Genomic DNA, 14731 nt, shown 5'->3' on the forward strand with positions numbered 1-14731 from the left:
CATCCTGCTTGAACAACACAAATAAATCTACTAAGTCTACATTTGTTGTTATAAAGAACTGGCTCAGAATGACTGCTCCCAAACACTTGTGGTCTAATGAACGTCTAATGGATTCTCGCTTGTACTCAGCTCAATTTCAGGCTGCTGGACTGGCAGAAATCAGTTATAAAACATCACAACCAACATAAACAAAATTGTGCTGTGGGTCTGCTATCTAAATGTAGATGACACGGGTTTAGATAAAGAGTGACAGTAAAGCGCTGAATGTAGATGATCAAAATCATCATTGTCATCATCATCGTTGTTGTCATCATCATCATCATCACTTTCAAGATAAATAATAATAGGTAGTGGTGGTGATGGTGACGACGATGACGATGGCGATGATGATGAAGCTGGGTATTGATACCTGGTGTCAGTCACATCTCAGCACTGGCAACATCCATTTCAATAACAGTAGTCTTATTAGAAGAACTTCTGTGTGTTATTACGATATGCACTATATAAATTTACTGTATCTACATATCTATCTATCTGATCTCACAAAGCAAAGTAGAATATTTTCTTCATTCAGAGAAATGAACATGATATTCGGCTAGACAGTATGAATATTTTCTGTGTAGTCCAAGATAGTCCATAAACTATCTTGTTTCATGTGGGAGCTATACAGACATATTTGCAACAAATTCTCATCATTGTTACAACTTTAAGCTTCATAAATCTTATGTACAAGGATGCATGCACAAGACAGTATAGTTATATGTGGGATTAAATGACAGTTTAGGGTCAATTTTCACTGTACGTCTCCCGAGTCTGTCTTCGACTTTCATTATCTTGTTCTGCATCTACCTCCAAGCTGCTGCAACATCATCGACGGTGTTATAGCTGGGAAAGATACACACTACTCTGATTCTGAGGCAAGGGCATTTAGAGTATGAATTGCATGGTACAACCTTTGTGAGTAGTGCACAGACATGTGTAGATCAGCGGTCTGATGGATGTCTGGATGTCTACTGCTTTTTTAAGATTGTTTTGTAAAGGAGGTTTCAGACATTGTATGAATCATGTGAAATCAATGGTTTTATCTTCATAAAAGTTCTTCCCTGATAAGTGAAAGTCAGTAAATGTTTTACATATCTTTATATGGGCATTTACAGCAACAATGTCACTGTTACTATTTTCACTAAAGTACTGGCAAATCACATGAGAAAACATAATAGTTGTTTTATTAGTAAATTAAACATGGTGCCCCCAGTATAATGACAGATAAATATTCATGTAGTGAAATCCTTTATGCCAAAACATACACTTTTATGGACTGTTTATTTGCTCGAGCTTGAACTTGAGCTATTGTTCTGAATATGTTATATCCTGAAACCTTTATCCCTGATGCATCAATGTCAATGAATGTTCATCTTTGCCCTATGATATAGTTAATCTACTCGTGTTTTATCACATTGGGGGTGACAGTGTATGATATATTATTTGTATCCAGTGAACATTTTTCATGAGAAAAGCATCAATTCACATGTGAAAATGTGTGAGGGTTTAATGGTTATTTTGTGACTACATTAATTATTATGCACCCAGCACAATGAGAGATAAACATTAATATATATTTCTTGTGATCATTTATCGCAGAACTTTTTTTATGGAACAAGTTTCTGCCTGATAAGACTTAGCTTTGTACACAACATAGCTAAGCCCTGACACCTCCCTCCTGGTGAAGGCGGTGAGATTTTAGTTACAGGCATCTGGTTCACCAAACATTAGTACAACCATGTTGGAAGAAAGAATGTGTGAAGCTTATTTGCCTTTCAATACATGTTCTTGCTTTCTTTGATTTTGATTGTGATTGGTCAGTCAGTGGGGTTCATCACTTCACCATCTTTTACAACAATGGAACATGACATCATCAGTTGCATATGAAATGATAAACTGATACTATGTTATCATTTGAACAATGCATTTTGAAGGGTGATATCTAAGTTTGTGTATTTTCTTGGTGTATATATTGACTTGTAAGGCTGTATTTATAGTTTAGTGAATAGAGGGTCTGCTCGGAAAGTTGGAATTCTGTGGTTGAATTCTGTCTTTGTCAAACTTAAAGATGGTATGTGTTGTTTCCTTGTCTCCAGTGAGACATTAGGGGGCAAAAACAGGGACTGTCTGAGACCAGGATGTTGAGACTAAGGGGCATACATGTTTCTCTGCAGCATGGTATAATAGACTAGTTCTATGAAATGACCATTAGTCATTAGCAAGCAGACTCATACGCATGCATACCAATAAGTGCAATAAACATAGTATGACATGGTCGCTAATATAATATCCTCTCATATATCCTGTATACCTGTTAGTACTCACCTGAGACCCGTGAAGGTCCCGGGGTAGAATAGGCCTTCAGCAACCCATGCTTGCCATAAAAGGCGACTCAGCTTGTCGTAAGAGGCGACTAACGGGATCGGGTGGTCAGGCTCGCTGACTTGGTTGACGCATGTCATCAGTTCCCAGTTGCGCAGATCGATGCTCATGTTGTTGATCACTGGATTGTCTGGTCCAGACTCGATTATTTACAGACCGCCGCCATATAGCTGGAATATTGCTGAGTGCGGCGTAAAACTAAACTCACTCACTCACTCACTAGTACTGACAAAGTGGCTAGGAAAAGCCCAGACACGTTGTGTATACAATAAGGAAGAAGCTGACAGCCAACATATTTTGTCTTATACCAGGAACTCATACTCATGCTCAGGAACCATACTCAGCATAAAAAATACCATCCACATCAAAAGTCACTTGGAACCATCATGTGAATTGGTATCTTTAGTACTATTTTCCTCAATTCTGTGCTTTTATATTTAATATTTAAACTGAAACTTTCTGTCATATATTTTGAGTCAAATTGAACAGGGGTTCCTTTCATGAAGCACACTTTACTAAGGTTAACCTTAACTCCCATTCTTTAACATTGCACCAAGGCTACCTAAGGGACTTATGATCACTCTACTGAATTGTGAAAGGAAGGTCTGGCTTTTGTGTTATATTTTGCAGTTCGACTGCAGTACCACAGCAAAGGACGTGAAAAATGGGTTTTAAATTCTTGCCATTTTATGGAACACAACAGTAATCAGTTTGATGAGTGAACACGTGCACCACTGGGCTATCTTAGCACCCATCTAATTACGTGAAGCATTATTCTATAAAACAAGAGTGTTCTTCTCATCTTCCTGAATTATTTGAACATATTGACATTAGTTGTGAGGCAAATAGGATTAATGGCAAACAAGGTTGCAATATTTACATATATTTGACATGAGAGTTGATCCCTTCATCACCTAATCAAATGTAAGGGCTGTATTTCCATCTTATCATTGCACAAGTTTGATTCAGGAATCAATGTTTGGAGATGGTATCAGTTTGGCATTGAATGACTGGATTTGATGTCTACAAGCCTCCGCATGGACAGAAGTCATCCTCTGTCAACAAGGGTTCCACAATGTGATTACTGAAGCTGATTGTCTGGATATGATAGCTTACACTGTTAATGGTAAATCCTTCAAGGAGAAAAGCAGGATATGTACCACTCTGTTTTTGTTTGGGATAATCTGATCTGTCCAAAACATTTAAATTTGCACTTGACATATGAGAATAACTTTTTTTTGGAAAAATAATTTTTTCAGATATCCCCATCAAAAGCGGCATCATGTAGCTCAGCAGGCATAGATCCCAACATTAGAATCATGCATCTCACTTCAGATTTTCTTTCTTCATTCCCAGAGTTTGTATTTCATCCTGCTTGAACAACACAAATAAATCTACTAAGTCTACATTTGTTGTTATAAAGAACTGGCTCAGAATGACTGCTCCCAAACACTTGTGGTCTAATGAACTTCTAATGGATTCTCACTTGTACTCAGCTCAATTTCAGGCTGCTGGACTGGCAGAAATCAGTTATAAAACATCACAACCAACATAAACAAAATTGTGCTGTGGGTCTGCTATCTAAATGTAGATGGCACGGGTTTAGATAAAGAGTGACAGTAAAGCGCTGAATGTAGATGATCAAAATCATCATTGTCATCATCATCGTTGTTGTCATCATCATCATCACTTTCAAGATAAATAATAATAGGTAGTGGTGGTGATGATGACGACAATGACGACGATGACGGTGATGATGATGATGATGATGATGAAGCTGGGTATTGATACCTGGTGTCAGTCACATCCCGGCATTGGCAACATCTATTTCAATAACAGTAGTCTTATTAGAAGAACTTCTGTGTGTTATTACGATATGCACTATATAAATTTACTGTATCTATAGAGTTCTTGTTCTATTTCTCAAAAATCCAATTGAAATAAATGTCAATTCCTCTAATTTATTCTTCAAAATTGCTGAAGTCTGAAGATTGACATTTTGTTTGACCTCCACATCCATCCAATCTAGTGTGAGACACTCTCACTGCCCAACTCTCTCAACCATGTGCCTCTCAGTCACCGATGTGCTTCCCAGATACCCATCAAAAGTTACCCGACTTATCTTAGCCAAGGTAACTGAATCACCTCATAAGTCCCTCTCTCTATCACTTCATAAATCAATCAGTCAATCTCTCTTTCTCTGTGTGTGATATTGTCACATGGCTATAACCAAACATTCTCATTCTTACTTTATAACTCCTATGCACATTTTTATACATACATTAACTCACACTTTCATTATTTGATACTAACACTCAAAAACCTACACACTTAGCATACAAACTTAGTACACGTATCATTTGCACTCAATACACTCACTCATGCTACCTAAATGCAACCACTCTAGACATTCATACCAACTTATACACAAACAAAATTAACCTGTTACCTGCACACTACATCCCAGCCCCTAATTGTATCAATGACAATAGAGACAATTACAAATCAAATCTAATCAATACAATATTTAATATTTCAACTTCAGAATAGTTTGGTTATTTTTTCTCTTTTTTTTTTCTTAACCAGTTCACTGAGTGTAACAGTCTTGAAATTATCCAGAAATCAGTTATCACATTCAAGGATCAAGCAAAGTTTATCAATAGGTCGCACCAACTCTGTGAATTCTGTCTTTACTTTTACCACTCTGGTCATTCCTTTCCAGTCTGGAAACAGTTCTATGATCCTTGCTAAGGACCATGAGTTCCGAGGTGAATTGTCTACTACCAGTACGATATCTCCAATCTGGACATTCTTCCGAGGTGACAGCCAGCGTTGTCGCTCCTGCAGCTGGGGGAGATACTCACGGATCCACCTCTTCCAAAACACATCCGTCAAATACTGCACCTAGCGCCATCGTCTCTTCATGTAGCAGTCTGTTTTGTTGAACATACCTGGCGGTGTCTTCTCTCCACCCTTGTTGAGGAGGAGGTGGTTTGGTGTAAGGGGAGCCAAGTCATGAGGGTCATTTGGTGAAGTTGTAATGATAGACTCTACTTCACAGAATAGAGTGACTAGACACTCATCGTCTAGTCTGATTACCTGTTGATGTAGTAAAGAGTACAACACTTTCCTTACAGTTCTGATGACTCTCTCCCACACTCCTCCATGGTGCGAGCCTGCTGGGGGGTTGAAGTTCCATGATACATTTTTCTGCATTAGATGTTTGTTGATCTGAGCATGATTCCAGTTCTCCATCTCTTCACATAGTTCTCTCTCACAGGCTACCAGATTTGTTCCGTTGTCTGATCTTATTGACTTTACAGGACCTCTCCTCGCAATGAACCTTTTCACTGCATTTATACAAGAGTCGGTGTCCAGTGAACATGCAACTTCCAGATGCACTGCTCTTATCGCCAAGCATGTGAATACAACTCCATATCTCTTTACTGTACCTCTGCCCCTCTTTACAATTATTGGTCCAAAGTAGTCCATTCCTACACTGGTGAAGGGGGGCTCACCTGGAGTAACTCGGTCAAGTGGAAGATCTGACATCTTCTGCTCTATGACTCTTGCCTGATATTTTCGGCAGATGACACATTTGGCCACTAGGCTCTTGATCAGTGTACTTGCATGTAGAATCCAGTATTTCTGACAAAGAATTGCAAGCATGACATTTTTTCCAAGATGGCCAACCTGGTTATGGATGTCTCGTATTATAAGTGTTGTCACGTGAGATTCCTTTGGCAGAATGATTGGGTGTTTCGCGTCAAGAGAGATTTCAGCCTGAGAGAGGCGGCCACCAACTCTCAGTATTCCTTCTACCACAACAGGATCCAACTTTCTGAGTCTCGTGGAAACATTTTTCCTGGACTCAGTACGTTTCATTTCTTCCGGAAAGTGTTGGCGCTGGACATGTTTGATTATGGCAACTTCTGCTCTGTCTAGTATTTCTGATGATAGAAACTTGTTCACAGGTTCAGCTGTTTCTTCCTTCATGACGAAGTGTCGAAAACCATTAAGATCCATCCTACAGCTCTTTTGAGTTTCCACCAGTCAGAGAAGTAAAGCAGTAATTTGTTGATTATCTACCTGCTGAAGTGAAGTTCTGCTGACAACTTTCTTCACTTCTGGGTCCGCTTCAGGTATATGGTAGTTGAGGTTTGCTTCTCTCTGCCATTCTGCTTCATGACACCACAGGAAATCTGGTCCTTGTAACCAGAAACTGCTTGAAGGAATTTATGAATTCTAGCACCTCTTGATGCTATGTCTGCTGGGTTCATGGATGTTTCAATGTATTTCCACTGTTTCAGATCTGAGGCTTCTCTTATTACTTCAATGCGATTGGCAACAAAGGTGTGAAATCTTGTCTTTTCGTTAGCTATGTACCTTATAACTGGCATACTGTCAGTCCAGTAGAATACTGCACATATGGAGTAGTCAAGTTCTTTCACAATCATCCTGCTGAACCTGACACTCAGGGTTGCTGCTGTTAGTTCCATTCTTGGTACTGTCACTTTCTTCAGTGGTGCTACTCGAGATTTGGCAAACACCAAAGAACAGTGAATCTCATTTCTGTTGTTGGTTAGTCTGAGATAGGCTACAACACCATATCCAATGTCACTTGCATCTGAGAACATGTGCAGCTCACATGTACGCACAGGACCAAAGTCTCTCGGTTTGTATGATCTCATGACATGAAGTTCCTCAATGTGAAGTAGATCTTCCTTCCACTGTGTCCATTTTCGTAATACATCTCCCTCAATCTTGTCATCCCAACCTACATTCTGACAACAAAGGGTCTGTAGCAGTGACTTTGCTGTAAGTAAGAAAGGTGACAACAAGCCAATCGGGTCATAAACTGAGCTCATGGTTGCTAGGATTCCCCTCTTGGTGTCCATGTGATGTCTAAGATTAACCTTAAAGCCCAGAATATCCTTTTCTACTTCCCAGAACACTCCAAGCGCCCTCTCAGGTGGAAGTTCTGAATTTTCCAAATCCAAGTGTTTGACACCTTTTGCCCTCTCTTCAGGTAGAATGGAGTCTAATACAGTGTGGCTATTGCTTATCCACTTGGTCAAACGAAAGCCTCCTGTCTGACAGAGACTTGTAATTTGGTGTATGAGAGTTACGGCCCTTTCTTCACTGGCAGCCGACTTCAGACAGTCATCTACATAGAAATTCTTCTTTATCATTTCTACTACTTCTTCATCATAGAACTCTTGGTTAACATCTGCTGTCTTTCGTAATGCTGCGTTGGAACAGCTTGGTGACGATACTGCTCCAAACAGGTGAACTTTCATTCGATATGTTGTCGGCTCTTGTTGTAGGTCACCATCTTCCCACCAGAGGAATCGTAGATAGTCTCTGTCTTCTTCGGGCACCTGAACCTGATAAAACATGGATTCAATACCACCCATGAAGGCAATATTTTCTTGTCTGAACCTAAGGAGAACTCCTATGAGATTGCTGGTCAAGTCTGGTCCTGACAGGAGTTGACTATTTAAAGAGATTCCATGGTAGGTGGCTGAGCAATCGAACACCACACGTATCTTGTCGGGCTTTCTAGAATGATAAATACCATGATGGGGTATGTACCATTCATTTCCTATTTCTCTCTTGATCCTATCTTCAGGGACTTTCTCTGCATAACCCATTTTCAGGATGTTGTTCATAAAGTCGTTATAGTCTTCATGAAATTTCTGATTTCTTTTCAGTTTCTCTTTCAGGCTTTGAAGTCTGAGAAAGGCTTGAGTTTGCTTCTTTGGTAAACAAACATTTTCTTTTCTGAAGGGTAGTTTTATAGAGAAATGTCCGTTTCTGTATTCTGTATTGAATTCTCTACTTTCTCTTTGAAGAGTTTATCTTCTTGTGAATGTTCTTTCTTGTCGTCAATCATTTTCTCTGGGAAATCAAAGTTGATTGCCTGTTTAACAACTTTCTCCAAGTTCCTCAAACTTTCTATTCCTTCCAAGGCAACTACTTCTGTTCTAAATACAGGGAATCGTGTGTCTTTGCTCGCGGCCGTGGGGCGTACAACATTCCAAACTACCCATCTAAGCAGTGTTCTTGTAGCATGTGGACTCCCACGTGGACCTGTCTTCACCGTCAAAGGGGTATATGCATCTGGCACATTGTTACCAATGAGGAGACCAATTTCTGAAATGATCTGTGGCAAGTTGACATCATTCAGATGTTCCCATTGGTTGATATCCTATTGATTCGGAATATGATCCTTCGAGACTGGCATTTGATCTTTTGAGTAAACCCTTGGAAGTTCAATGAATGTGCTTCCGGTGTAACCACCGACTTCAAGTCCACATACAACATTAGTTAGCATTGAATGAGGCTTCCCCATAGTTTCTAGGGTAATCTTCATCTGCTTTCCTCTGCAGCCAAGTTGGTTCATTAATTGCTCTGAGCTAAATGAAACACTACTTCCAGGATCAAGGAAGGCATATGTCTCTACCATCTTACAGCTATTCCTCATTCTGACCCTCACCGGAATAATGGCCATTGTACATTCACCTTCACCAGCCCCCATAGGACCACTAGCACAGGCGCTTGTTGGTTTGGACTCAACATTCTTGATCACAGCTTATGATTTGTGACCATCAATGTGTAACAAGGTGTGGTGATTACCGTCACACTTTGAACACTTCACCTTCCATTCACACTGTTTGCCTATGTGTCCACATCTAAAGCACCTGAAACATAGGCCTTTAGTCATCACAAGATGTAGTCGTCTGTCATGAGGAAGAATCCCCCATTCTCTCCAGGAACTGAGCTCATGGTTCTTGGCCTTAGATCATCAGATTTTCTGAATACTGTACTGTGGTCTTGTGATCTTGTTCTTTGTGTGGACTCAGTAAGATTTGTGGCAAAAGTGCGAGTTTTGTTTGATGAATGTTTCCTGGACGAGATCTTGACATTGAAGGTGATGATTTCTGTTCATAGCTGAGAGCTTTCTTGCCATAGATCAGATCAACTGCTTTCTTTGCTTCTCGTCGCACAAAGTCCACCAAGTCGTAGAATTGAATGGATTGGTGTTTTTCCCTCAATGTTTGAACAAGGTTTCTCCACTTGTCATGATAATGGTACGGTAGCTTCATAACTAGTCTCTTCATGTTTTCTGGATATTCCAAAATTTTGAGAGAGTTGATGCTGCCCACTGCATGTTCACATTCAGTGAGGAATATCGAAAACTCATCCAGTCATTTTGCATTGTCCATCTTAATAAGTGGCCACTCTAACGCTCTCTTGATATAGGCTGAAGCAATCAAGTCTGTGTCCCCATATCTCTCTTCAAATTCTCTAAGTATTGCATTGTAAGCCATGTTGCCATCCATGTAGCTGTAGCCACGTACAATCTGGTTTGCTTCTCCAGTGGTAAACTGGTCTAGATAGTTTACAATCTCATCCATATCCTCAGTGTTTAAAATCACTTTATTCCTAAACTGTCTCATGAATCTCTTGTAATCAAGAGCATCTCCACTAAATTTCATCATTTCTGTAGCTGGCATACTGAGATGGCGAACGACAGAAGTGTAGTCAATCACTTGGTGATCAGTCTGATGTTTTCTTATGGGTGCAAATGGAACTTGCGGTTTGGGTTTAAAGGTCTTTTATAAGTAGCATGTTGATCAGCCATAGGCTCTGCCTTAAGTTTAACTGTCTCCTGTTGCAAAGATAGGTCTTGCCTTTTAACACTGGTCTCAGAGTAGTTCTCTTTATGTTCTGGGGAACCTTCACACAAACTTTTTTCAAAATGTTCTATGACCTTACTTTTCACCTCTGTGGTTGCTAACTGAGTTTCAAGCTCAAGTTCCTTCTTTTGCATTTGCAGTTTCAATTTTTCCAATTCAATCTGCTCCTGTTTCTTCAGAGACCTGGATTTTGCAAGTAGTTCAGCCCTTTTCTGTCCTTTTTCTAACCTGGCTAAGGAGAGGGAACATACCCGACTATAACGTGACCCTGCCTGTGATATTACTGATTTGCCTGTGTTGGAGATGCTGTCCTTCGATGTCAGAACATTCTCTTCAAACCAACTTTCTATCTTTGCTTTGAATTCTCGAATAACTGGAGTTTCCTTATTTTTAACAAAGTCCATATAGTCTTTGATTTCATCTTGATTCAAAAGTGCTGAATATTCATCTCGCAGTGCAAAATGGTTTTCCAACAGGGCTAGGTAGTCTGAATGCTCTTTTCTCAAGGTAGAGATGTCAGGTTCTTGTGATGTGATTTCAAGAAATGCATTTTGTCTGTCTTTCAACTTCTTGAACGACCGGCGTAACCCCTTCTGTTTTATTTCTTTTACATAAGCCTGTCCTTTATCTGTCATTATACGCTCTCTAGTAGACAAACTGCTGAAGACTGAATCTTTGTCTGTCTCTTTCTCCATCTTTCTATCTATCAACTTTCAATTCCAAGGTCAAAAATGTCAATTATATAGAGTTCTTGTTCTATTTCTCAAAAATCCAATTGAAATAAATGTCAATTCCTCTAATTTATTCTTCAAAAATGCTGAAGTCTGAAGATTGAAATTTTGTTTGACCTCCACATCCATCCAGTCTAGTGTGAGACACTCTCACTGCCCACCTCTCTCAACCATGTGCCTCTCAGTCACCCATGTGCTTCCCAGATACCCATCAAAAGTTACCCGACTTATCTTAGCCAAGGTAACTGAATCACCTCATAAATCCCTCTCTTAACTTCATAAATCAATCAGTCAATCTCTCTTTCTCTCTGTGTGATATTGTCACATGGCTATAACCAAACATTCTCATTCTTACTTTATAACTCCTATGCACATTTTTATACATACATTAACTCACACTTTCATTATTTGATACTAACACTCAAAACCTATACACTTAGCATACAAACTTAGTACACGTATCATTTGCACTCAATACACTCACTCATGCTACCTAAATGCAACCACTCTAGACATTCATACCAACTTATACACAAACAAAATTAACCTGTTACCTGCACACTACAGTATCTACATATCTATCTATCTCATCTCACAAAGCAAAGTAGAATATTTTCTTCATTCAGAGAAATGAACATGATATTCGGCTAGACAGTATGAATATTTTCTGTGTAGTCCAAGATAGTCCATAAACTATCCTGTTTCATGTGGGAGCTATACAGACATATTTGCAACAAATTCTCATCATCGTTACAACTTTAAGCTTCATAAATATTATGTACAAGGATGCATACACAAGACAGTATAGTTATATGTGGGATTAAATGACAGTTTAGGGTCAATTTTCACTGTACGTCTCCCGAGTCTGTCTTCGACTTTCATTATCTTGTTCTGCATCTACCTCCATGCTGCTGCAACATCATCGACGGTGTTATAGCTGGGAAAGATACACACTAATCTGATTCTGAGGCAAGGGCATTTAGAGTATGAATTGTATGGTACAACCTTTGTGAGTAGAGCACAGACAGGTATAGATCAGCGGTCTGATGGATGTCTGGATGTCTACTGCTTTTTTAACATTGTTTTGTAAAGGAGGTTTCAGACATTGTATGAATCATGTGAAATCAATGGTTTTATCTTCCAAAACTCCTTCCCTGATAAGTGAAAGTCAGTAAATGTTTTACATATCTTTATATGGGCATTTACAGCAACAATGTCACAGTTACTATTTTCACTAAAGTACTGGCAAATCACATGAGAAAACATAATAGTTGTTTTATTAGTAAATTAAACATGGTGCCCCCAGTATAATGACAGATAAATATTCATGAAGTGAAATCCTTTATGCCAAAACATACACTTTTATGGACTAAGTTTATTTGCTTGAGCTTGAACTTGAGCTATTGTTCTGAATATGTTATATCCTGAAACCTTTATCCCTGATGCATCAATGTCTATGAATGTTCATCTTTGCCCTATGATATAGTTAATCTACTCATGTTTTATCACATTGGGGTGACAGTGTATGATATATTATTTGTATCCAGTGAACATTTTTCATGAGAAAAACAGCAATTCACATGTGAAAATGTGTGAGGGTTTAATGGTTATTTTGTGACTACATTAATTATTATGCACCCAGCACAATGAGAGATAAACATTTATATATATTTCTTGTGATCATTTATCACAGAACTTTTTTTATGGATTAAGTTTCTGCCTGATAAGACTTAGCTTTGTACACAACATAGCTAAGCCCTGACACCTCCCTCCTGGTGGAGGCGGTGAGATTTTAGTTACAGGCATCTGGTTCACCAAACATTAGTACAACCATGTTGGAAGAAAGGATGTGTGAAGCTTATTTGCCTTTCAATACATGTTCTTGCTTTCTTTGATTTTGATTGTGATTGGTCAGTCAGTGGGGTTCATCACTTCACCATCTTTCACAACAATGGAACATGACATCATCAATTGCATATGACATGATAAACTGATACTATGTTATCATTTGAACATTGCATTTTGAAGGGTGATATCTAAGTTTGTGTATTTTCTTGGTGTATATATTGTCTTGTAAGGCTGTATTTATAGTGTAGTGAATAGAGGGTCTGCTCGGAAAGTTGGAATTCTATGGTTGAATTCTGTCTTTGTCAAACTTAAAGATGGTATGTGTTGTTTCCTTGTCTCCAGTGAGGCATTAGGGGGCAAAAACAGGGACTGTCTGGGACCAGGATGTTGAGACTAAGGGGCATACATGTTTCTCTGCAGCATGGTATAATAGACTAGTTCTATGAAATGACCATTAGTCATTAGCAAGCAGACTCATACGCATGCATACCAATAAGTGCAATAAACATAGTATGACATGGTCGCTAATATAATATCCTCTCATATGTCCTGTATACCTGTTAGTACTCACCTGAGACCCGTGAAGGTCCCGGGGTAGAATAGGCCTTCAGCAACCCATGCTTGCCATAAAAGGCGACTCAGCTTGTCGTAAGAGGCAACTAACGGGATCGGGTGGTCAGGCTCGCTGACTTGGTTGACGCATGTCATCAGTTCCCAATTGCGCAGATCGATGCTCATGTTGTTGATCACTGGATTGTCTGGTTCAGACTCGATTATTTACAGACTGCCGCCATATAGCTGGAATATTGCTGAGTGCGGCGTAAAACTAAACTCACTCACTCACTCACTCACTAGTACTGAAAAAGTGGCTAGGAAAAGCCCAGACACGTTGTGTATACAATAAGGAAGAAGCTGACAGCCAACATATTTTGTCCTATACCAGGAACTCATACTCATGCTCAGGAACCATACTCAGCATAAAAAATACCATCCACATCAAAAGTCACTTGGAACCATCATGTGAATTGGTATCTTAAGTACTATTTTCCTCAATTCTGTGCTTTTATATTTAATATTTAAACTGAAACTTTCTGTCATATTTTGAGTCAACTTGAACAGGGGTTCCTTTCATGAAGCAAACTTTACTAAGGTTAACCTTAACTCCCATTCTTTAACATTGCACCAAGGTTACCTAAGGGACTTATGATCACTCTACTGAATTGTGAAAGGAAGGTCTGGTTTTTGTGTTATATTTTGCAGTTCGACTGCAGTACCACAGCAAAGGACGTGAAAAATGGGTTTTGAATTCTTGCCATTTCATGGAACACAACAGTAATCAGTTTGATGAGTGAACATGTGCACCACTGGGCTATCTTAGCACCCATCTAATTACGTGAAGCATTATTCTATAAAACAAGAGTGTTCTTCTCATCTTCTTGAATTATTTGAACATATTGACATTAGTTGTGAGGCAAATAGGATCAATGGCAAACAAGGTTGCAATATTTACATATATTTGACATGAGAGTTGATCCCTTCATCACCTAATCAAATGTAAGGGCTGTATTTCCATCTTATCATTGCACAAGTTTGATTCAGGAATCAATGTTTGGAGATGGCATCAGTTTGGCATTGAATGACTGGATTTGATGTCTACAAGCCTCCGCATCGACGGAAGTCATCCTCTGTCAACAAGGGTTCCACAATGTGATTACTGAAGCTGATTGTCTGGATATGATAGCTTACACTGTTAATGGTAAATCCTTCATCAGAAAAGCAGGATATGTACCACTCTGTTTCTGTTTGGGATAATCTGATCTGTCCAAAACATTTAAATTTGCACGTGACAAATGAGAATAACTTTTTTTTGGAAAAATAATTTTTTCAGATATCCCCATCAAAAGTGGCATCATGTAGCTCAGCAGGCAAAGATCCCAACATTAGAATCATCTCATCTCATCTCACTTCAGATTTTCTTTCTTCATTCCCAGAGTTTGTATTTCATCCTGCTTGAACAACACAAAT

At 39.1% G+C, this 14731-nt stretch overlaps 2 protein-coding genes across 2 annotated transcripts; both read right to left on the minus strand.

The window, feature by feature from the left end:
• Window positions 1–5328: 5328 nt before the first annotated feature.
• Window positions 5329–6450, minus strand: LOC137297182 (uncharacterized). Its single transcript, XM_067829195.1, has one exon. It carries the CDS (start codon window positions 6448–6450, stop codon window positions 5329–5331), a length of 1122 nt encoding a protein of 373 aa, XP_067685296.1.
• Window positions 6451–6545: 95 nt separating this feature from the next.
• LOC137297183 (uncharacterized) lies at window positions 6546–8078 on the minus strand. The gene has a single exon (XM_067829196.1). It carries the CDS (start codon window positions 8076–8078, stop codon window positions 6546–6548), a length of 1533 nt encoding a protein of 510 aa, XP_067685297.1.
• Between the last annotated feature and the right edge of the window lie 6653 nt (window positions 8079–14731).

Source organism: Haliotis asinina, chromosome 9 (assembly GCF_037392515.1).
Source record: "Haliotis asinina isolate JCU_RB_2024 chromosome 9, JCU_Hal_asi_v2, whole genome shotgun sequence".
Taxonomy (NCBI): domain Eukaryota; kingdom Metazoa; phylum Mollusca; class Gastropoda; order Lepetellida; family Haliotidae; genus Haliotis; species Haliotis asinina.

Coding starts and splice junctions, on each gene's coding strand:
- LOC137297182 (XM_067829195.1), bottom strand. CDS start 6,450: ATGGATCTTAATGGTTTTCGACACTTCGTCATGAAGGAAGAAACAGCT.
- LOC137297183 (XM_067829196.1), bottom strand. CDS start 8,078: ATGGGTTATGCAGAGAAAGTCCCTGAAGATAGGATCAAGAGAGAAATA.